The sequence below is a fragment of the Sminthopsis crassicaudata genome, chromosome 2 (assembly GCF_048593235.1).
Source record: "Sminthopsis crassicaudata isolate SCR6 chromosome 2, ASM4859323v1, whole genome shotgun sequence".
Classification (NCBI taxonomy): domain Eukaryota; kingdom Metazoa; phylum Chordata; class Mammalia; order Dasyuromorphia; family Dasyuridae; genus Sminthopsis; species Sminthopsis crassicaudata.
Window position 1 is genome coordinate 608,252,467 of NC_133618.1, and position 25,569 is coordinate 608,278,035.

Sequence of the window (25,569 nt, forward strand, 5' to 3'; positions counted from 1 at the left end):
TGTGTAGAGAATATATCATGGTCTTCTCTTTTGAGATTATCTTCTAGCTATATCTTATCTGCACTCATTTAGGATGCAAATTCCTGCAGGATAAGGTCTGCTTTTGCTTTTTCTCTCAGGGCTAAGGCACACAAATGTTTATTGACTGACTGAAGGATGGTACCTTAGGAGTTGTATATCATGATTTAGTGGGGAAATCACTTTGCTGCCAGTTTGAACAATTTAGGACATACTGACCATGAAGAACAATACACAGGTTCTGAACAAAGAGACAATTTCTATTTGGGGAATTTGGGGTGAGATAGATTGAAGGAGTAGGAGACTGGAGACAAGGAAACCCTTGAGGAGACTATTAAAGAACTGCTAAAGGGCCATTCTAAATCCTGTGTCCTATCTATGAAAGTAGGATTATGCACTTCTTGGTTCCTACATTACTTATTTGGGATTTGGGGGTGGGGGATTCAATTTGAGAGAAATATACAAGGTGTCTCAAAAATATTAGATTTTTGGGACATTCTATATAAAAACATAATCCATCAATTTAAAGAAAAAACAAAAATATGAAGTCATAATAATTTTATAATCCTTCAATTCCATATTATGGATAATGAAGAAGTAAAGACATATAAGGTAAAGAGAGGGAGAAGGAGAGACAGCTAGGACAAGGTAAGGAAGTTAACATTAGGAAATTGATATTCAATTTCATTAGTCTTTCTCTCTGAGTCTCTCCTCACAACAACTCTCTGACAGTCTCACCAATTCCATGATACTTATCTCAGGCTGCTCTAGGACCTGCCAGTCCTCAGTTAGGGAAGTTCTGGCTTTATGATTCTAAATTTTAAAGGAGCAGACAAGAAACGCATGGAACCTTAGAATGTTACAATTAGGAAGAACTTTGGGGACCATGTTATTGCAAGCTCACAAGAGTTTCAGAGATATGAAAAGAGACTTCCTCAAGTTCATATGCATGAGGCAAAGCTTAAAGATGCTTTTGAGAATCACAGAGCTAGGTCCCTTAAAAATTATCCAGTCCAGCCCTTTCATTTTATCATTTTACAAGGTCTAGATATAGGGAATTACTTGTCTTGGAATTAGATATGATCCTGGACTCTTTTCACTAACCTATGCTATCAAGTAGCATTTAAAAGATTAAAGTAGATAAAAGGATATTAAAGTAACAACTTTTAAGTATCCTCATCATGTAGAAAATGTAGCTGTCATATTTGTGCATGTATACAATGTATTTTACATATATATGTGTGTGTTTGAGTATGTATATATGTATATATGTGTATATACACACATATAATTATTATTATCACTACTAGAGAGGCTAAAGGCAAGCTTGCCATAGGGTAATACCATAGTGTAATATATCATGGATCTTCAATTTTATCAGCATTAGAGTTCCCTTCACCAATCAGATAGCAACTAACTCAGATAGTAGATCAACTAGTAAATGCAGATAAATCTTAAGCATGTGTTTAAGACTTAGAAAGTTTAAATGACTTGTCCATGGTCACATAGTAAGAAACAGAGGCAGAACCTAGACCTTCTTCACTCCACTCCAAGTCCAATACTCCGTTCCAGGACCGAAAGGTTCTACCACCATAGAACATTAAACTATAATAGATGATAAAGCATATGATATTGGGATTGGTTTAGCCAATTATGAGCAAGAATCCTAGCCAATGAATGAATAAAGTTACTGGGATGAACTCATACTTTTCCCTACTTTTTACATTCATGAAACAAAAACATGCAGTGGATCTTTAACTTACTAGGCAGAACGCTCAGCAGTTGTTTCTGGAGTGGGGCTGACTCTTGTACTCTGTAAATGTACAAAAAGAAAGGTCAACACAAAGGAAAAAACAGCAGCCAAGTCATTTTTTTTCTGTTAACAATTTTAAAAAATGACCTTTAGGAGCCAAGATGAATGGAGAGTATGAAAGGGATTGTGTTTGCAAAGAGGGCAATATTTTCTTTCCTTCCTGTCAGGGAAGGGCAGATTTTTAGCCAAGTTGCTCTTTTTCCCTATTCTTGAATAACTGCATCAAGCCCAAAGCAATAACATGCTACTTGTTGAGTGAGGAGATATAATGGGAGCTCTCTCCCCTGCCCATTCCCCTTTTTCTCCATGGCAAAGACAGACTGATGTGCTGGGATATTTAACAAGGTCAATTAGAGAATGCTACAAAGTGGGACCCAGGGCCATCTTTATCAGGATACTTTTGTACAGATGGAAGAGCCCCAATTCCTTGGCCAGAGCTAGAATGATCTAATGCTTCTTTGAAGTTCAGCAGAGGTGAAACAATGAGTTACACTATCCTGTCCTTAAGCAGTCATTTGCTTCTACTAGATTTGTTAATGTAGAAATAGGGAGAAACATGGTTTTATAATTATAATTTTTATAATTACAAACACTTTTAATAGAGGTAGGAAACTCTTTGGCAGGGGGAGATATAGCATTACAATCTCATAAGCAAAAAACAAAAATAAAGAAGAGAAACCACTATGAGCCATAGCTAAATAAAAAGCAACTACATTACTTATTTGGGATTTGGGGGTGGAGGATTCAATTTGAGAGAAATATATAAGGTGTCTCAAAAATATTAGACTTTTGGGACATCCTATATAAAAGCATAATTCATCTATTTAAAGAAAAAAATAAAAGTATGAAGTCAGTAATTTTATAATCCTTCAATTCCATATTATGGATAATGAAAAAGTAAAGACATATAAGGTAAAGAGAGGGAGAAGGAGAGGCAGCTAGGACAAGAGAGAAAGAAGGACTAGTAAGGGAGAGGCTGAAAGTAAGACATTTGTAGGAAATGGAGGAGATTGGGGAAGGAGGAATAAAGGGAGATAGTGAAAGAGAAAAGATACAGGGAAAGAGGGAGAAGTAAAGATTCTCACTGAAATTTCTCTGCAAATAATCAGATTATTTCTCCTTCCCTTACTATGTGTCATAATTAGCTGCTGTCCTCTCCTATAGTGTCTTACAAGGACATAGTCACTACTTCTCTGTGGCCGACTCCCAAAATTTATCTTCAGTCTTTTCCTTTATCTTTATATGTCCCTCATTTTCATCTGCCTGCTAGATACATCCATGTGGATATCCTGCTTATGTCAACTTAACCTTACCAGGCTTAAACTGACATTTTCATTTTTCACCTGGTCCCAACAGATTTTTTTCTGTAGGTTTCCTATTTTGTATCAGTATTCTGACATATTTTAGTCCCCCATATTCAAATAATCATTAATCCAGATGATTCTTCCTATGGAACATCTATTATATCCATTCTTTCTTTTTCACTGCATTATGGCTATTAAAGTAGCTTCTAATTGTTTCCATGGCCTGTAGTCCATTTCCCCTTCAAATCACCCTACTCATCTTTGCCAGAAATGTCTAAAAGATTGCTTTGACAATAACATTCTCTTTCTCAGAAATCATCAATGGCTCCCTGTCACCGACAGGACAAAGTATTAACTTTAGTCTGACTTTTGTCAAATTTCTCTGCAATCTAGACTTACTTTTCCATCCTTAATTCCCATTACTCATTTATACAATCTCTAATACTGACCTTTAGTAGCCAAGACAAATGGGGAATATGAAAGGAATCATGTTTATAAAGAAGACAATATTTTTCTTCCTTCCTATTAGGAAAGTACAGATTTTTAGCCAAGTTTCTCTTCTCCCCTTTTCTTAAATAACTAAATTGAGCCTAAAGCAGGAGTGCTACTAATTACATCAAAAGGCATCTCTAGTTGAAATCCAAATAGACTGCCCAGAAACACAGCTTGTACCTTTCTATCACTGTATCTATCTGGACTTATACCATGATCCATCCTGGAATGTCCTCCTTCTACCTGCTAAAATCCTATTCCATCATTCAAGACACATCTCAAGTGTTACTTCCTTCATGAAGCCCACCCTGGCTATTCTACATCAGAGTGGTACTTTTCTTCCAGGAACTCTAAGCCCTAAATGCCTCATTAAACATGGACCAAAAACTGCCCCTGTTACCTTTCCATCTCTCTCTATCTACAGTCCTAATAGACTGTAGATTTCTTGCTTCAGGACCCACCTCATTATTTATAGAATTCCAAGATTTAGAGGGAGGCAGGACTTTAGAAATTAATTGTTTAGAAAACCAAGGTTCTGAAAGGTTAAAGCTTTTTATCTCAAATCCAGAGCCAGGAGATAGCAGAGCTGCTCATCAAATCCAGGTCATGTAATTCTAGAGGCGTCTGGGGCAGTGGAAAGAAAATATGATGAGTCTACAGAGGACCTGGGCTCCAGTTACTGTTCTCCCTAGGTGATTTGGGGCAAGCTACTTCCTAACTCTGAGTTCTTCAACCACATAATGAGGGAATTAAAGTGGTTACCTCTGAAGTTTCTTCCATCTCTAAATCTAGGCTTCAGTGAAGCTTTTATACCAAATCCAAGGCTTCTTCTACTTGCTATTTCCCAAAATACCTAATTTAAAGCCTTGGAGTTAGATAGTTAACAAGTATTTATTAAGAATTAACTGTGTGCCAGGAGCAGCTACATGACACGGTGGATAGAATGCTGGTCCTGGAGTCAGGAAAGTTTATGTTTCTGAGTTCAAATCTGCTCTCAAAAATTTCCCAGCTGCATGGTCCTGAACAAGTCACTTAACTCTTATTTCAGTTTTCTTATATGTAGAATGAGGTGAAGAAGAAAATGGCAAAACCAAGTATTTTTGCCAAGAAAACATCAAATGGAGCCATGAAGAGTTGGACATGATGGAAACAACTGAATAAAAACTATGTGGCCTGAGAGATGGGGACAGAAAAGTTAATTTAGTCTCTGCCCTTAAGAAGCTTTTAGAAAACACAAAATTTACTTGCTTATTGGCTGATAACAATCATCATATTGATTCTAGATCTGCCTTCTTCCCTTTTTAAGTATCTAAAAAACCTCTTACTAAAGGAGCTTCTCAAATTTTTACGGAGAAGGAAGAACACATCAATCAGGACTCTCTTACAGTGCCAGCTCATTAACCTTTTCCTCTAATTAGACTCACCTGTAGCCACAATAATTCTCTCTCAGCCAGTTTTATCATTTACCTGCTAAAATCTATGGGTTTTACGTTGTCCACATCTAGACCTCAGTTCCTTCCTGAGCAGAAGCATAGGAGCTCATAGAGCACATCTTCCTCCTCTTGTCTAGATGGTTAGCACCTTATCCACCTCTTCTGATTCTCTGAATATTGACTTAATTGTCAGTTCCTGACCTCATTACTTGATAATTTTTTGCCCTTGGCTAAAACGTGCCCAGACTTCTGATTCCTTGACCTTGGGATGGATTTTGACAAGTGATTACTCCCTTGAGGTCTAACCCAGAACATCAAGATGCTTGACCCCTTGAATAGTTGGTCACTAATGGCTAAATGTCCCTAAAGCCCCACCTCACCTAGAAACTGGTCAACATCTTGTTTCTCCTGCTTTTAGCAGAATCTAATTAGTGTGGCAAATCCTTATCCCTCCTTTGTACCTGACCTGCCATATTCCTAATCTCAGTTAGTATTCCTCCTTTGCAAAGACACCATTTTGTGTGTAATATCTGCTATGGTTTGCTAGTAAGCCATGGGGCAGTTTTTAAAAATCACCTTTTTTATATACCTTTGTTCTCAGCTTCTAATAAAAGGCTTAAAAGAAACCTCCATTGGGAATCCTATGAATTACTGAATTTTAAATTTCACCTTTCAATTAGCTAAGTTTCATATAGCACTTAGAGAATTCACGAGCTACTTCAAGCTTATCTTACTCTCTCCAAGCTTATCTTACTCCCTAAAGTAAAAAGTATTTTAAAATTCCAAAGTGATCTGGCTTCATTTTGCTCAAATTAAAAGTACCACTACCTCAGAACAGCTGATCTTAGCCTGGAAAACAATCTATAAACATAAAAGACAAATAGTCTCATCAACTTCCTCCTTCTTCCTCCTACTCAAGGTATATTTTTAAAGTGGATCTGGTTTTCCCTAATTCAGCTCTAACTGGTAGACTTGAGATTGTATGAAGGGAAAAGCTTTCATCATTATGAGATAAGAGGTTTTTTGTTTTTTTGTTTTCTTCCTTCTGGACAATGGTAGCTACTACAAAAGTAGGTTAATTTTACTTAGAGTCTGTAGTTTTGATCCAAACTTCTATGCTAATTTTATTCTCACAGTTTTCCCCTCCCTTTACTGCAGAAATTTTAGCTAAAATAAAAGGAACCAGGTTTTCACAAAAACTCCCATGACATTGGTACATAGGGTATTGAAAAGTTGGACTTGGCCTATATTTGCTGGGTGGCATCTTTTGTTTTTTCTTTCCCCATTACTCATTTTTAAAAATTATATATGTTATGAAAATGTTTATTTCATATCATAAATTAAAATTAAATAAAAAAATTTAAAAAGATGCTGAATATTCTGAGATGATTATACCACAGGCTGGCAGAAGATGGGCCAGCTCCTATGTAAAGACCTTTTTTTTAAAAAAGAGATAAATGCACTCATCACAATTCCCATATTGCTTTGCACATTGGCAGGCATTCCATAAAGATTTTTGATTTAATATAAAAGTAAGGACTGAGTAAGGGGACACCCAAAACTGTAAGAGGACCAGCTGCCCAATAATGGAATTTTGAAAGTTCATATATAGGTTATCCAAGAAAATCAGACATGAGAAAGGGGCTCATGGAAAGGTAGCAGCACATCTGGAAGCTTTAGGATGAGCAACTAAGAGGCAGAGAAGGACAAAAAATGAAAAAGTTTAAGCCTGCTTTCTTTTCCTTGTCTGATAATTTTTAAGAAAATCTAAAAGGATGCCAGAAAGCCATGCAATCTCTGCAAAGAGCAGAAAGATTCACTCAAACCACATTAAAAAGCCATTCCACAATGAAAAGAGCAGAGTTTGAAAAAGAACTGATAGAATGGAAAGGTCAGGAGATGCCTTCCACAATCTTTCGCTGGTGGCTTTAGTAAGCTTTTCCATTCTTTCCTAAATGAACCTCTAACTCTGTCTGATAGCAACTGTGATCTCTTTTTAGATAAGTCAGGTTGAAGAAGAAAAAAAGAATGGAAAAGTTAGCTTTAGTTTAACACAGGGGAAGAAAGAATGGAAAGCTAAGTCCGAAGAATGAAATTATTCTTTGGAGGATGGAGAAAGCAAGAGATGTAGGGATGACAACACGAAACTGCTCAAGGAATTGGCTATAGAGTATATGACAATAGAGGATGCTGCATTTGGAGGGAATGATTTAAATCCCAATACCCAGTTTTTCAAAATGTATCTGTTTTATTGGAAAATACAACTGCTCATGTCCATGAACCTACCTTTTAAGAAATAGCTATTTTATTTTGTTTCAGAGTAGTGTCAAAGGGAGTAATTACTATATATTAAAAGAAGAAGCAACTGCTAAAAATCTCTCTAAAGGTTAGTGCACCTCATAGACACATTATTGGATGGCAACTTGATTGATCACCAAGCAAATGAATTTTTTAAAAAAGACAGAAAAGAAAAATGAAAGCAAACACTAAACCACCACACACTCCCACTAACCAATGAATGCTAACACACACGTTAGTACAACAACATAGGTAGATAGCACAGAATTACCTTTCTATCCTCTCTAGGAAGGATAGAGCAGTCTCCAGGAGTATAATCCCATATCTTTTTTGGAGGCTGATGGGAAGCAGAGGAGGAAATGAAGAAATGAGAATAAAGACAACACAAAAAACGTGGAGACTGGTTTAAAACAGAAAAGTTCACAGGAAGGGAATCATATCAACACAGAAAAGGGGAAGATTTAAAAAAACAACAAAAAAAACAAAACAAAATGGGGCAGTCTGTTATTATACTGCTATCAAGGAGGAAAGACTAAGGAGAGGACTGTGTTACGTTAAAGTTTTGAATTAAGAACTTACAAGGAAGTCTGTTTTATTCTGTAATCCCCAGGAGTAAATACTACTGATTTTTAAATGTAAAATTTAAAATTAAAAAAAAAATCAAAGGAGACTTTTTGACTACTGGTTTTCCTTTAAAAAAAGAAGGCATTGACAAAGCCTCCAAATTTTTTTTTAATAATTTCTTTCCATAGTAATTATATACTTCATTAATGAATAAAGGCTAGAGATGTAAGGTAATTGGAACTTTCTTGGCAGTGAAATTTAATATACCTTAACGTGTATGATGGTAAATATGTTGCATATATTTCTTGCTAAGGTTTTTTTTTTTAAAAATCCTTTTACAATTTATGCTAAATAGCTTATTGCAGGATTATTAGGAGCATGGAACATTTCCTCAATACACTTACAGATTCATTTTTAACAAAAAGTGAAAGTTGTTTTTTATTTTCTTTTTTTGTTTTTCTGTGACTTAAAGTCCTGGTCCAATTTTCTATTTGATTTTCTGTTACAATGTTAGAGAAATATTACCTGAATTCCCCTGCTTCCCCCAAAGATTGCTTTAAACCTTGGCCATGAGGGGGGTTAAATTGGGGTATAGCTTTTGACTCTTAGATACCAATGACCACCAGCACTGCTCTCCTGGCTAGAAGCTCTCATTTCTAGTGGCTGCTTCTTTTTTTTTTTTTTTTTTTTTTTGCACTTCTTTCTCAACTCCATGATTTCTCCTGAATGTCTATTCACTCCCTTTCCAATCTTTTCCTTCCTTGATCCAACTAACTCTTCTTTAAGAAAGGGGTAAAAAAGGTTTTGGAATTATGATTTCAATTTTTTGAGTATTTTTTTCTCCTTCAATAAAAACATATATTAAAGAGCCATACTTCTAGGATTGGCCATTTGTTAGGATTCTGACTCTCCAACTAAAGAAATAATTTTGGGCAGAAAGTGATTAGCACTTATAGGCAAACTTTAAATCTATCACTTTCCTCTCACTGTATTAAAGTTTGCATCTCCTCTGGCTTCATTGACACTAGTGTTTGTCTTAAAATCAGGTCTCCTATTCATTTTTTTAATAGAAAAAAATCAGTATAGTTATATAAAACTTGATTATCTTAAGCTGACATGTCATCTTATTTATTGTTGCTTTCCCTCTTTACTTCCTAATAAATGTATGATTGGGTGAAAGATCTGGGCCAATCATGCAATAAGAACAAGAGATAATAGCTCAAGAGACAAAAGGTTGTACTCTTTACCATAGAATTTGTTTTTCTTTAAAAAAGAAAAAAAAGTTAAGAGGAAGGTCTCTAGTGTGTTGGCTCCCATTTTATTTCCTATGGCAACCCCCTACACGTTGAAATGGTGATGGGGAAAAGTCATTATGTGGAAGGGATAATTGTATAAGAAACCCCACCAAGAGCATTTGGGTGTTTCATTTTTCTGCCTCAAGATTTATCAAGTGGCAATATGATATAGTGGACTTGAAATCAGGAAGACCGACTTAAATCCTGGGTGAATCACTTGGTGCCTCAGTGTTTTTTTTATCTCTAAAATTGGGTTGGACTTGATGCCTCCTAAGGTTTCTTCTACCTCTAAATCTACATACAATCCTAAGTATGTATTTTTCTCCTTTGTTCAATAATATAGGAGATATATGCTGCCCCTTATCTTGCACAATTATTATCTGTTTTTCAGATTAATCTGTCCATAATTTGTGATAGAGAGTCAATAGTGGCAGGAAAATCTAGGTTCGAGTCGTGTTCTGACCTTTGCCAAGTTACAACCTCTCAATGGCCCAAGTAGATATCTATTATTGTAAATGACAAAATTGTTCATCTGCATCTATAGAGAGAATCTGTAAACTGGGAGTCTCTCTCAAGCCTCATCCCAAACAAAACCCCAGGCACAGCCCAAAACCACGAAATCAAATAAATGAAGCTCAAATGCTAACAATATGGACAATTAATTACAATAATTTTTCTTGAGGGTGATATTTCCTGATTATAGAAATATTAGGATTTCATGGAAAATTAGAAATAGAAGATGCTTAGAGATCATCTAGTTCAATTCCTCCATTTTACTTTTGCTAAAACAAAGGTTCAGTGACATGCCCATAGATGTGGCAGAAATTTAGTTGCAAAGCCAGGATTAAAGTGTGCAAGGAATGAATTTCACCGAAACAACAAGACTTCACTGTATCTCCTAAAATAATACCAAAGTAAAAATGAATCCTCTTAAAAATGTTTCCCTGATCCTTATTAGGGTACAGATCCACATGGATCCTAAAGGTTACTTTCCCTAAAGGTCACTTCCATTTTTAGGGGTATATATGGATGGGAAAAATGGGAAAAAATTAATGTTTTGTATCAGGACTGCTTACAGCATGGGGGAAAACTGGCATTTCTGGAGAGCATTTCTTAGACTTATAAAAAAGACTAGGGATAGAAAGACAGAAAATCTCCAATTTAAAAATATATTCTAAAATAACAATAAATGATAGCTACCTTTGATAAAATGATTCTAGAATAGTTATGAGAATAAAAATGAGATAATATTTGTAAAGTACTTTGCAAACTTTAAAGGCATGTGTGTACATGATACCATCCCAAAATATTTATAGAAGAATTTTTTGTGATAGCCAAGAATTAGAAACAAAGTAGATATTCTCTGATGGGAAACTGTTAAACAAAGTATGATACATGAAAATTTAATAGAATACAAAGAAGCATGGAATGATCTATATGAATTGATGCAGAATGAGATGAACAGAGCCAAGAAAACAATATTCAAAATTATTATAACAATGAAAATGGTAAGAACAACCACATAGTAAAAATAAAAAAAATGAGTTGTACGTATTTTCAGACTTTTTCAATATATTGATCTTTTTTGTTTTTAGAAAGTATTATTTGTTATGAATTGTTTTTCTGGAAGGGGAAAAGGGAATAAATAATATTGGATACTAAGGAAAATTATGATGATATAAAAACAAAAGATATCAAAAAAAACTTTTTGTTTCTGTCAATGTTCAGCTGTTTTCAGTTATATCTGACTCTTTGTGACTCTGTTTAGGGTTTTCTTGGCAAAGACACTGGAGAGGTTTACCATTTCTTTATCCAGGTCATTTTATAGATAAGGTCAAACAAGGTTAAGTGTCTTGTCCAAACTCATACAGCTAGTAAGTGCCTGAGGTTGGATTTGAACTCAAGAAGATGAATCTACCTGTTCCAGGCATAGTGCTATATTCTCTGCATCACCTAGCTGTCTTACCTAAATGTTAACTATTATTATAATTATTAAACTTTTTAAAAAAGGTTTACAAAGTACTTAAAAATATTATTTCCTAAATTCCCACTATAAACTTTAAGGTTGGTACTATTATTCCCATTTTACAAATGAGAAAAATGATGTTAAAAGAGATTATGTAACTTACTCAGGTTCAACACAAGTGTCTGAGGCAGGAATTGAAGTTGGATATTCTTGAATCCAAGTCCAGAGCTCTATTCACTGCACACCCTAGCCTCATGTAAGTTATATTCTAAAATTTATTTTTTATATCTTTTGGAATTTAGACCTAATTTTCAAAAAGAAATAATGGCAAAACTAAAATTTCAGTTTTCAGGCTAGCTTGCAAAATCGTGTTTAATTCTAAATATAGCTAAAATGCTGCTATATGTTTACTCTTAAAATAGTAGAAAAAAAACCTAATGCTAATAATCAAAATATGAAGGTAAAAAAATTGAATAAGAAATAGTTTATCTAGAATTGCATTAAGAAAGTAACTTTACATAATGAAAGAAGGGCTATGGAGAAATTTTTGTAAAGATTTTGATTTCTAACTTTCAAGTTTAATAGCCCTCATTCCTATATGATTATACATATTATCATATTGTTATCATATTACATATGATTATATGTAATTAATTAAAATACTAAGGCATTCTTTTTCCTTGTTAAAGATATATTATCAGCATTATTCCTATACTTATTAGCTTTATTAGAGAGTTTTGTTTTTGTTTTTTGTCTTGAAAATAGACTGAAAAAAAATATATAAGCTAAAGAGTTATTCTTATAGTGTGTAGACAAGATTCAAAAGGAAAAGGGAAGAATATAAAGAGAAAATATAAGTAAAAAAAGAAATTGTTCAAGTTACAATTAATTGAGTTGTTAGATTAAAAGACAAAGGCAGAGAGGAGAGTATATAATGTATGTACAAGCCTGTAGAGGATGAAGAAAGGAGATGGTAGGGGATTTGAGACATATAGTTCTCCAATTTGACCACCAGATGGAGATGTCACTCCAGTATAATTTGGTCTATTTGGAAGCGGAATTGGGAGTAGTGGATGTTTATAAGATTTTCACAAACTGGTGCTAGTAATTGTAGAAGTCTGAATAGTCAAACCATTTTGGGCGTTGGCAACTCAAATGAGTTTTTAAAATCTTAGTGAATGACAAAGATCATAGGATTTAATATTTTAAAAAACTATCAACTCTCAATTACAATAAAAATTCTACCCCCAATCACAATAACTGAAATGATAGACTATTAAATTCTCATATAGATGTTCATTAATGCAAGGGGTGTGTTGAATCTAGCTCCAAATTTTTAGGATTGACATCATATCTTGAAATGCAACAAATATTATAGATCAGGGCTTGCTTTATTGTTTTGTTGATTGTCTAGGCTTATGGGAAAAATATTAATAATGCAAATTAAATTTAAAAGTGTGCTCTGTGCACATTCCTTCTCCTCCACCCCCAAGGCTAGTTGTTAAACATTTACTAGTATGCCCCTAGATAAAGCCCTTGATTTTTTTTTCAGACTAAATTTCCTACTCTACAAATTCTCTTTTGTAGCTGAAATACTGACAAGTATTTTAAAGTTAATTTTTAGCCATCAAGAGTAAAAAGAAAGGGAACATATATTTTAAGGTTGATTCTCAGCTTCTGGTTTATGCAGACCAAAACTGAGAGAGGAAACTTCTTTTTAGTATTCCTTCTGTGCAACAAATAAAAAGCCTTTTTTTTTTTTTTTTTTTTTTTTTTTTAAACAGACTGAAAATAAATCTGTGGAAATTCCTAATTACCAATCTCATTCTCTGATTTATGGGCGCCATCTCATTAAATTTGCCTACAACTATGTTACATTCTTGGACAAAGCCTACATGAGTTCCATTAAACTTTCTGTACATAGAGTACTTCATTCAATCTGCTCTAATATTATTTCATGTAACTTTAAAACAACCAAAAAAAAAAAAAAAACCCAAACCCAAACAAACCCCACACAATCCAACCCCAAATAACCTTTAAAGAAAAATAAAGCAGCAACTTTATCATTATTTTCATCATATATAATGTGTTTTGCTGACTATCTTAAAAAATGTAAGGGATGCTGGGATGTGGTTAACCAATGGATGGGAGAAGAAATATCTAAAATTGTGCTTGTGGTTATATTGTGGACCATCTTGTGGCATTGACTTGGGAATTCCTTCCTAGGAGATCCTAGGTAGATAGGAGAAAGATATTAATGACAATAAACATCGGATGGACCTAACATATAACAGTAATGATTGATTGATTTCTCCCTGGATGTCAGATGCTGCTGCTCTACCCTTACTGTGTTCTTTGACAGTAAATCTGAGACTTCAGGGCAAATGAGCACCTACAGCATCATTTTAAAAGGAGGCTAGGTCCACGGAAGCTCTTAAACTTACCGGTCTCCCAAACTCCAATTCCGAAAAGAATTTATACCAAGGTTCATTCTTTAAATCTATCTCTTCTGGGCTTATATCCCGAGTCTACAGGAGTTGGTGATAGGCGAATGGAAGAAAGAGAAGGATACCATTATGCAAAGATTACATAGGAAAAAGGACCATTAGAGATGCAGTACTTTCCACGTTGATATATGTCTGTCATATCCAACTCTAGCATTGTTCTATTATTGTTGATATCTACTAGAAATGAAGAGTGGAGGAGAGAATGGGTTAGAAGATGTAAAGGAAGGTGTAAAGTTTACAAAAAAGTGGGGAGTTGAGGCTAGTCAAGGAAAATGATTCAATTCACAGTCACAAAGTAAATGCACAAGATAGATAGATAGCCCTGTATTAATGTACTGGACTAGGCTCTCTCTCATCCAGAGCTGATTTTTATTGTTATTTGTTATTTTGATAATTTTTTTTTTTTTGCTTTTTAAAATTTGAAAAAGCCCAAACTGTTTTTATAAAGTAAAGAACTAAGCTACAGCTACCAAATACTTTTTTTTTTTTTTAAACATTTGGTCAATTTCTGGGAGATGACTGCAAAACTTGTTCATTTGACAGGAAATAAGTATACAGGTAACACTGTATACAAGCCCACCTTTTCATACTGCATCTTTAATGGCACATGAATATGCAAGAAACCACGTTCTATAAACAGTAAAGTGAAAGATGACCTTCCAAGTAGGAACAGAGAACACGAGTAGAAAGAACCCACTTCAAAACAGGTATTTAGGGATGAAGCAGACTATATCTTTTGTATTCTAACAAGGACTAAAGAATTAATTTTTTAAAAAATTAAAGTTAAAGAAAAGCTGGATAGGACAGATAACAATGCAATAGAAAGAAGAGTCACTTCTGGGTAATATTAAAATAGTATGGGTTAGATTTTTTCATCCTCTAGAATTCTATAGGAGGACAATTTTCCTCAGTATGGTTTCATAATTTATCTCTCTGTGTAAAATTCAAATGTCTTATTCTGAGGAACAAAGATGCTCCTGAAAAATTATCTATGGAGTAAATTTCTGCAACTCTAGTCATCTTTTCCTGTTTTCTACCAACAAAATGAAGATGCATTACCATGGAAAAAGCTTTGGCCTCAAGATATAGTTAAATTCACATATAAAAAAAGTCACAGATATTTCAAAAACAGAAAAGAAATGAGAATTTTTGATAAAATATGAATAACAAGGAAAATAATCAATCTACTAAAATGTAAAACATTTCAATAGAAATTGTGTTCCTTTGGGGTTCTCTGCACATGAATTTCCTCACCCTTTGAAATGGCTCTGTTTCTATCCCAAGTTTTACATTATTCCTTTTGTTGTATTTTGTTATGAGGTGACATCTCTTAATTTTAGTTTTGTTAATAGCTTTTTTTACAATGGTTAGCAAACACTGATGGGTTTATTTAGCACTTTTAAAAAGCTCTTTATGTCTCTGGCTAGCTCCTTTTTACATATGACATATATCACCCTCATCTCTTACAATTATTCTTTCAGTCTATAGATTTAGATTTCTATATACTCTATTTCCTTGAGGCAGCTATCTGGAGTCGAGCTAATCTTTAACCAATGTAGGGATAGAATACATCCAGTAGAAAAGTCAGTGGTAATGGGTACTAATGACCAAGTTTTGTGCTCTTAATCAAATACCTCAAAATTTTGACCCCTTTTTAAAAAGCCAGAGGCAATTTTCTATCATTTCACTAAGGCCTGACTCTGAAGTCCTGAGGAAGAAAATATCTGAAATAACTTAATCTAAGTATTTCTTTCGAGTAAATAAAGGCAAAAAAACCATCAAAATTTAAATAATACTTGCCTAATACTTAGGAGAAATAGGTGTTCAGAAGGGAATTAGCTTAGATCCTGGGAAAATCTGGTTCGTTGTGGAATAGAGTCTTGTGAAGTACTATTATGTAGTTTATTCATATCAAAATGTTATTTATAAACTGTTCCCTGGGAGCAAACAAGGTATTTCTGGAAGCTATGTTAACTCTTTCAGGACAACGATTGCAAGTATTGGTCCCTACCATCTTAACAAAACTAACCCAAGAATTCCTTTTTGCTAAGGTTTCTCTTGCCAGGAATGATTAAGGCTATGCTCAGTTAGTCTGTCAATACAGGGCTATGATAGCTTGTCTTTTCTCTCACAATAGGAACAAAATTTCAGCAAATTCTGATGCTAAATGTTAACTGAAACTCTCCATATGGCAGTAACATCTGCATTTCATTTTGTGATTTGTAATTTAGTTTTTGATCAAATTACATATAAGATAAATACTTCAAAATGGCCCCAAACTCCTGCCTGCTTGCCCAGCCTACTTTGGAGTTAGGTCTCCCAGTCCAAAGCAGGGTTTTTTATGTTATTCACACTCATCCCTTTTACACCTTGACGCAGTCCCTAAAGTGATACTTCTCCTTTGTACAAACAGTCCAGATCTCCTCTAAGATGAAGTCCAAACCTGTCTGCTGGGCACAGGTGCTTATGCACGAGCCGGAGTTTATCATTTTAATAATGAAACTGGATGATGGAGTGGAGAACATGGTTCATTCAGTTTCAAGATGGTACTAAGCTAGGATAGGGGGGATGACAAATAAGGAGAAGAAAGGAAAAACATTCGAAATAATTTCCATATAGAAGGAAAAAAATAGCTCACAGGAATGAGTTTCAGTAAAGGATTTTTTTTTTTGGGGGGGGGGTTGAGAAGAAGGATTGCCACATACCAAATACATATAGGATTATGACAAAGAAGATGATAACTAACTATAGCCAATCTCTGAAGGTTGGAAGAGAAGGGTAAAGGCTTTAGGAATTGGGTCAGATATAGGGGAGAACTTCCTGACAGTGAAGATTATTATTCTTGAGAGAAGTTCATCATGGGAGGCTAGAAGACTTTCTATGAAGGCGTTCTAAGATGGACACAAATCTCATCAATCTAAGACTGTTTAGGTGTGTATCTACTTATGGGAAGATGAATCAGAACTTAGGAATATTCTTCAGTCCCATGACATTTTTCTGTCTCCCCTTCTGACAGATGGTTTACAGAAACCTACCCAGACATAATTTAAATGTCATTCTTAGTAGGAATAATGACTTAGAATATCAAGGAAAAACTGACCTTTAAACTTCTCTCTTATATCATTCATAGATGTATATATAAAACAATGTGTCAGTCCATTTTTTTTTTAAAGGTAGAAGGATCACCAATGAATGGCAAACTCTGATGATGAACACAAAAGTAGCATTTGGACAAATTACACCCTAACTTCTCTATTCATTTTGTATTTTGAACTGTCCCAAACAAAACAAAACAAAACAGAACAAAACAAAACCAAAAAAAAAAAAAAACACAAGCAGGATCAAATACTACAAAAATATAGGAATGGTTAAAATGTCACAAAAGGTGGCATAGCCATCCAAAGACCAAGACTTGGAATAAAATTTCTCCTTTCAAATCATGATATTCCATTCTTTCCAAGGATTTTCTCTTAAAAAGCAGTGTTCAACTTGGAATGTTGCTTTTTCTTTGAGTCTCGGTCAAGTAACCAACTTCTACAGGAGACCTTATCCAGTCCTCCTTAATCTTAGCATCTCTCCTCTGGGACTTATGATTGAATTATTGAAATGAATTGCTAGCTTTTAGGGAATAGTCACTTAGTTCTCATTTTTCTTGAAGATCTTTTTTTCTAGTCTATTCTCCTCATCATTGGTGCAGCTAGAGATTAAAGGAACTCCTGCTTTCCCAAAAAGATACGTATGGAGTATAATAGCAAACCTACAACAGTCATGTATAAGAGGTAAAGACAACATTGATTGATTCTTGGTGTTTCCTATAATACCACTAATAAATCCCTTAGAAAGCAAGGTAAAGGAATTTCTATATAGCTTATACAGAAGTATTGTCATTTGTGGAACACTGAGAAAATAACACCTAAGGAACCCTCCCCTGTTTCCTCCATTCTGAAAGAAATTCCATAAATTACTATCAACTGGAGGAGAAAATTAAAAAAAAAAATGAGCCACAATCATCAAGAAAAGAAATAGGACAAACTGGGAACAAATAATACCACTTTAAAATTATTTAACCCTGCTAATATATTTTGGTGAGGGCCAGGAATAGCATTAAAGTGTACCATCATTGGATTGTATTATTTATTTTTTAAGGAACATATGCCCCAAAGCATGCTGGTCCCACTGGAAGAGGCAATATGATTGATATAGAACTTCCAACTACAAAAAGGAATAGTGGTGATGTAAACTGTTCTTCTGGACTTTCTGCGTACAATAACCATTTTATATATAAAAGCTCAGTTTTAGCAGTTATGATCATTTTGGTGAAATTTTGGCTATTTTCTGAAATCAAAGCCATTCATTTTAATTTTTTTATCTCTCACATGATGATTCTAGTAAAAGATAAATAATATGTTACTTGAAAATATATGAACTGAAAAAATTTCAAGAAAACATGTATGATGAGAAGTCTATTTTTATTGTCTATTTGTGTTATATGTGGTCTGGTCAGTTTCCCTAAAAATATATTCCCAGCATGAATTTCATAATGGAATTCCAGCAGTAGAAATCAACTGCTGTGTTTGGTGGGGATAGAAATGTTTGGCTGGCTTTTGAATTCTTTTATCTACACAATTCAGTATACAAATCAATTGATTCTAAGGTTTAATTACCAAGGGGTGGGGCAGGGGAGGTTTGCCACTTGCAAAATTCTTCAGTATTTCACAAACCCAATGAATGGATTTTTTTTTTAATGGCATTATGTATGCCATTTTTACTTATAGATATGAAAATATATAAAGAAGTCACAGTGCCTGAAGAAAACTGGATTTATGCCCTTTCCTCTTCCCTCTAGGCCACTCATAGTATCAAAGCAAGATAGCTTCATAGAGAAGCATTTAAAGTTCATCCTCAGAGTATTTTCTTATCCACAACATCATTTTAAATACTGAATTTCTAACTCACTAGTAACTTTCTGTGAAATAGATACATGATTAAAAACAAGGAGCCATACTTTTAAACTATTTAGAGGCCAGAATGAAAACCTAACAAATTAACTAAGGATTAAAAAACAATGACACTGACAAAGACAAGTAGTAAATTAGCATTTTCTTAAAAATTAGAATTAGTAAACTCATGCATAGGAAGAACAATAAATCTATGCTGTTTCCTTCCCTCCCTCCAAATAAAATTCTTTAAAAATAATTTTCAAATTATTATTTCAATAATTATTCATGAATCGCTAAAAAGGTGAAATATGCAAAAATATTTAATGTAAGCATTGTTTTCCTGAATAACACAATTCTATCATAAGCAGAAAAATATAAATCTGCTTTATAATGCAGTCAAATCCAAGAAATTAGGGAAAAGGAGACAGTGGATTAGTTACCATCTTTTCATTTGTCAGAACTGAAGATTTGCCGGGCTGATACTCGTAAATACTTTTAGGTTCTGCACGGTATTTTCTAGTGTCCACTTTCTTATCTGGGGGCTCCCAGTCGTTTCTGTGGAAGAAAAACCAATTCTATTTGTTATCAAGAAAAATGGCATTTCCTTTGGATGTAACATATAGGCAACCTGCATCTCCAAAATAAGATCACTTTGAAAGAAATATATGTACATATAATACATATTTAAATAGGAACTGAAAAAATAACACATTATAGTCTACTTATTCAGGTCTCATACAAGCCAGATTGGAGAAAAAAGGATGGGTCATATTTGGACCATTATGTAGTCTGCCTGTGATTATTTTTTTGTTTAACTGGACAATTTTTGAATGAAAAAACTTAAGAAAGAATAATTTAGTTTTGTCTTTTTTCCTTCTATTAACACATTTACAACTTATTATATGCTTGTGTTGCTCTTAGAATGTGCAATTTTCTCTGGTTAACCAGCTATAAACATGGAGCTCCCATCATCTTATATCTCTTATAGTGCTGAAAATACTCTGTGTACTCTGGCTTTAGCTGTTGTGAAAAAGAATTAGGCTGCTCTGCTTGGCTCCACTGGCAGGGAACAAGAGCAATGAATGGAAGCTTTAGAGAGGAATATTTTGGCTTCTCAGGAACAATAAATTTTCTGACAATTAGTCTAATTAGAATGAGTTGCCTAGGATGATGAATCCTCTCATTAGACAGAAATCTTCAAGCAAAGGCAGGATGACCACTTGTCTGTCTTCCTTCCTGTCTTCCTTCCTTCCTTCCTTCCTTCCTTCCTTCCTTCCTTCCTTCCTTCCTTCCCTTCCTTCCTTTCTTCTTTCTTTTTTTCTGAGGCTGGGGTTAAGTGACTTACCCAGGGTCACACAGCTAGGAAGTGTTAAGTGTCTGAGACCAGATTTGAACTCAGGTCCTCCTGAATTCAAGGGTGGTGCTCTATTGCTCTATCCACTGTGCCACCTAGCTGCCCCAGGATGACCACTTGTCAGGGACAATAATAATAACTGGCAATAGCTAGTATTTCTTTCTATCTATCTATCTATCTAGCACTTTATGATTTGTAAAGTGCTTTACAAATCTCATTTGGTCCTTACCACCGCTCTGGAAGGTAGCTACTATTATTATCACTGTTTTACAGATGAGGAAACTGAGGCAAACAGGAGCGAAGTAATCTGCTCAAGGTCACACAATTAGTGTGTATTTGTAGCTGGTTAGAACTCCAGTCTTCCTGATTGCAGGCTGTATCATTGTTAAGGGGATTCTGGGTTTGTTTAGCTTCTAGGGCGAGATTCTATGATTTGGTGCCTATATCTCCCAGATAAGATTTTAAACTCTTTGAGAGAGAAGAAACACAGGAATCAGTGAATAACTAAAGACTGAGCATTTCCCAAAGTTCCTAGTATGGATTCTTGTGTACAGTAGGTGTCATGAAAATATTGAAGGAATAAATACCAAGAAATAATTTGTATTTCATAGATATGTGGGCAAAAGAAATGTATTACCCTGTGTTCTTAATGAGTGATCAATTAAATGTATATAATTTATATCTATGCATGTCATATGATTGTATACTTATACATGAAGATATACAATGTCTACATGTCAAATTTTCATATGTAGATTTATATCAATACGTAAAACATATCATTTGTTTGTAGATTTAAATGTGTGTGTGCTTATCTCCATCTGAATGTAAGTATTTTAAGACCAGATCAGAGAATTTATGGATATAAGGAATTCCCTTTACTAGTATAGACTGGTACCTGCTGTCCAATTCATAGAGAGTTGCATGTAGTATTGAGACCCAAACAAACAGCATGTATTAGAGTCTTCCAGACTTCTAGGCTCATTATCCACTACATCATATTGCCTCTCCTATGTAATATATGAACTGATAAACTCATAGGTCTACCTAGACACAAAACAATAAAATGTATGAAGCTATATATGAGATATGAGCCATTGCTCATATTTCTATAATGCTTTACATAGCTCTTTCTTCACAACAACCCTCTGAGGTCAGTAGTGTATTATTATGCCCACTTTACAGAAAAGAGGCTGATTTTGAGAAGGGAATAAAAAAATATCCTTTAGTCAATAAATACCAATGAAATATCTACTTTATTAAATATTAAGGGTTAAGTATAATGTGGTAAACAAAGCTATACATAACATGGCTTCTGCTCTACACCAATCTGTAGGTGAATAAATTTAAATAACTATATGTATAATAATACAAGGTAGGTTGTGATCATGTTCATATGAGGAGTCAAACTAGGGGCTGCTGATGGGAAGGAAAGAAGGATCTTTCAACTGGAATGATCAGGGAAGGCAGCTAAAGGAGATGACCCATTAAAAATGGGTAGAATTTTATTAGGGGAGGTGATGACTATAGACTGGAGAGGGAGAAAAGTTTGGAGGTGGGAAAACTAGTTAGCTGTAATGGATGTCAGAGATATTACAAAGACAAAACTGATAGGATTTGCTGATTGGTTATGAAGCACAAAGAGGGTAAAAGGAACCACAAATCATTCTTTAGTTTTGAGCTTGGGTGATTAGAAGAATAGTGGGCTCAAAATAGAAATGTCAGGAGAAACTATTTTTAGAGAAAGATTAGTTTTAGACATAATGAGTTTAAGGTAATGGTAGAATAACTACTTGGAAGTGTTTCTCACCTGGGAAGCATCCATTGTCTGTGATCACTCAAACCCTTCGAAGTGATCTCCCTTCTACTATAGAATTAGGAGAAATCACAGAAAAGTCTTTTATTGAGGGTATAGTATATGTAATGTACACAAGGTAACATCCTAGAAGACACTAAGAAGTATAAGACCATAAGATGATAGTTTGAGAGTTGGATGGGATCTTAAAGGTCATTGAGTCCAATCTTTTTATTTTACAAAAGAATTACAAAACACCAAGGAAGGTATTTCTCCAAGGTAATACAGTCAATAGCTGAGGCAGAATTCAAATCTAGGTCTTTCTGACTCCAAATCTAACATTCTATCCACTACAATATACTCTTAAAGAACTGATCTTTAAAGATTCATAAAGCTAAAAAGTAGGCATTTCAGGCTAAGGGAATAGCATAAACAAAAGCATGGAGGTGTATAAATGTGGAAAAGCTTGATCTACTTTTGGTTGGGTGGGATATAGCACTTCATTCATTTACACTCAAAAAAAAAGTGTGACCTGTATATCACTTTCCCTTCCTGAAAAGGGAAGTATGTTTGGGGTCATCAGCGGATAAAATATCCAGTTTGACAATGGATGAAGGAGTTATGTAGTTAGAAGAGATCATGTAAACTGAGAATTCACAAAGTCAGAGAAGTTCAGAGTTGGCAGTGGCCATCTAATTCAATCCTTACCTTAAAAAGAATTCTCCTGCCTTCCATTCTCTGTCTCAAGACCTCCAAGGTGGAGGGAAAAAAACTGTTTCTCGAAGCAGACAATTCTACTGTGGGACAGTTCTGATTTTTAGGAAATTCTTCCTTTTCTCAAACTGTAAATCTCATATCAAACATGTGGTGTGAGAGAGTGTGGGGATATTTCTTAATTTTCCCTTTATCCAAAGCAGTAGATTCAGGATTCACCTAACAGGGACCTAGATCAGTGGTCTGACTTTTAAGCTACTTCCCTTGCTGGGCCTCAGTTTTCCCATCTATAAAATGAGGAAGTTAGACTGGGTGATCTCTAAAAGCCATTCCACTTCTAACCTAATGGAAGGAAATATCAAAAGCCTATAGAGTCTATTTAATATAATTCCTTTAAATTCAATTTTCTGAGCAGGAATAGAATGTACCTTTTTTTTTTTTTTTTTTTTTGGATTGGAGTAAAACCAAGATACTAAGAAAGGATTGGATTTGTAGCAGGCCTATGATTTGCCCTTTCCAGTCAACTATTTCATTATGGCAAAACCTATGGACATTTGTCAATCATACTAATAGAGTAAAACATCCCAGGAAGACTCTGGGGCCAGAGGGAAAAAAAAGACCCAGTTTGTTCCTAGAAATTAAATTATAAAGAAAATTACATTTCTCAAAAGAACAATAAGTAAACGTCATCTTTTCATCAAAAAAAGACTTGAAATCAAACAAATCATAGACATGACCAAGTGATAGGTAATAAAAAGCAAATAAACAATAATTACACACATCTAGAATCATTTAAATAGGTGTGAGCCAAGTCCCATAAAATGGATTGTACATGTGGATCATACAGGGCCCCCAATGTACTATGAATACAGTAGCTAAAAAAAGTAGAACTTTGCTATATGATAAATTTGTCTCAAAACGAGTATGCTAGCTATTAAACATTGATTACACATTTAATTAACAATAATTTTGCTTGCCTTCTTAGGATTTAGAAGGGCTTTGGGGGGATGATTTAGATGGCCCAGGTCTCTTAAAAAAGCTGTCCAAGGAAGTCTGAACTGATGCCTTCTTTTCTCTTGATAAATTTCCCTGTAGCAAGCAAAGGCATTCAAAATCATTCCATTGACCTTAGAGCTAAGCTGAAAGTAGTAGGTACTCAATAAATGTTCACTGTTGACGATGAGAGTAATGATGATGGTGGTGATACTGTTTCTCCCACTGAAAAGTATTTTTTAAAGTATTGATAATTCCCTCCTGCATTCTCCTCTGCCTCCCCAGTTTCTTCAACATTAAAAGAATAGCTGCTTAGTATCAGGTGCAAATAATACCACTGGAAAGTAAGAAGGGCTGCTACGTGACCAGTTCTTTACTGCTACAGGACCTACTTGGAATTTAACTGGCATTGTATTAGAACACTTAACATTTTACTGGAAAACAATATTAATAATTTAATCACTAGACTGAAATTTTTTTTTCTACAAGAGAATGTCAAATTACTTCTCAGAGAATTATAAAGAGGAATAAGAGGGGATTTTGACTCCTTGTGTTCAAATATTAATAGAAATTGCCAGCAGCCTTAGAAAATAGATGTGAATTCATGTGGAGTTTTGAATGAATAGGGGATAGAGGCTAGGTGTGATTGTATTGCTTTATGGAAGTTAACAGGAGAGGAAACTCTCTCTACCAAAGCAGATTGGCACCTTCTCTCCAACTAAAAAGTTGCCCAGAGCCCTGGGAAGCTTGCTTATGGTCAGATTGTCACTATGTTTTAGAAGCAGGGTTTAAACTCAGTTCTTCCCAGCTTTCTAGAGTATCTCTCAATTCATTATATCCTACTGTCTTTTTCTTAAACAACTAGGAATAGAAAATATTGCACAAGGGAAAAGAGTCTACCTTCCAGATCTATGGAAGTGAATCAGGTTGTTTGATGGATGACCATCTTATTTTTTTTCCCAGATGGCTCTGTATTCTGTTCTCTTAGCTTCAGGATTTGCCCTCAGATCTGTTCTTTTTGGACACCACTTAACAAATGGAGTTAAATGTCTCATGGATTTGGGAAGTTGGCTTCCACATCCTTCCCAATGGTTTGAAGGCTTTTTTGTGAACGGTCTGTGTAAAGTCTAAGAAAGGTACCCAAACTGAATTATGTAATCTACTTGAAATGAAGACCCAAGACTCCAATGTAATTTTTTATCACTGTTCTAGAATGAGGCGTTCCTGTAGGGACGGTGTACTTGGCTGTGGAAGGTTATGGTACAGCGTCTTGCTAGATTAAGTCTTATGTGTAATGATAGTCAGGGATGCTTATCTCCTTCTGGAGTGGGAATGGCATGACTTGAAAAGCTCTTGGATCTGACATTCTTTCTAGATCAGGGATCATTAAGAGGGACACTTTGTCCAAGAGAATGGGTCTCAAGGGGATGTAATAATGTCTAGGAAACAGGCTATCTGTGGGCATCTTTTGAACTTTATAGTTAAACTATGGATGGCATAAAGAATGAATCACAGAATCATAGACTTAGACTGGAAGGGATCTCAGAGGATTGGATTCACCCTTTCATTTGACAGATAAGGAAGGTGAGGTCAAAAGAAATTAAATTCCCCATCCAGGGTCATAGAACTAGTAACGATCTGAAGCAGTATTGAAATCTAGATCTCTCTGACTCCAAGACCAGTGCCCCATCCACTCCATGTTGCCTCTCAGAATCATAAGCTGTTAAATTTGGAAAGGCTTAGAGATAAAATCCAGCTCTCTTACTTTACAGAATTTGCCCGACATCATACAAATGGTCTAATGTCTAATGTCTAGACATTAGACATTAGAAATGAACTTGGAGTTAAAATAAAAACCAAAGTTCAAATCTTATTTTATGAATGCAATATAAGCACATTTCAGTTTCCCTGTCTTTAAAATCAGTATTGGAATAATACAGAGGTGATGAGCCCAATGGTCCCTTCTAAGTCTATATCCATGATGTTATATCAGATCAATGTCCCCTCTATATGGTCCTTTCTATGACTCTTAGTTTGGTGGGGGTTTTTGTTTGTTTTTTACTAAATCATGGTGGTTTTAATT

General features: G+C 34.7%; 1 protein-coding gene across 4 annotated transcripts in view; it reads right to left on the minus strand.

The window, feature by feature from the left end:
• Positions 1–25,569, minus strand: part of SORBS1 (sorbin and SH3 domain containing 1) — a 291,490-nt gene that overhangs the window by 42,927 nt on the left and 222,994 nt on the right. For 3 of the 4 annotated variants that reach the window (XM_074295931.1, XM_074295929.1, XM_074295930.1), the window contains 2 exons: positions 19,071–19,185; positions 1,782–1,831 (listed from right to left, as the gene is read on the minus strand). In XM_074295931.1, coding sequence (XP_074152032.1) covers positions 1,782–1,831; positions 19,071–19,185 — 165 coding nt within the window. Of the gene's footprint in view, positions 1–1,781; positions 1,832–7,629; positions 7,696–13,627; positions 13,712–19,070; positions 19,186–21,794; positions 21,852–25,569 lie in introns of all 4 variants that reach the window. The other variant, XM_074295928.1, reaches the window with a different exon arrangement.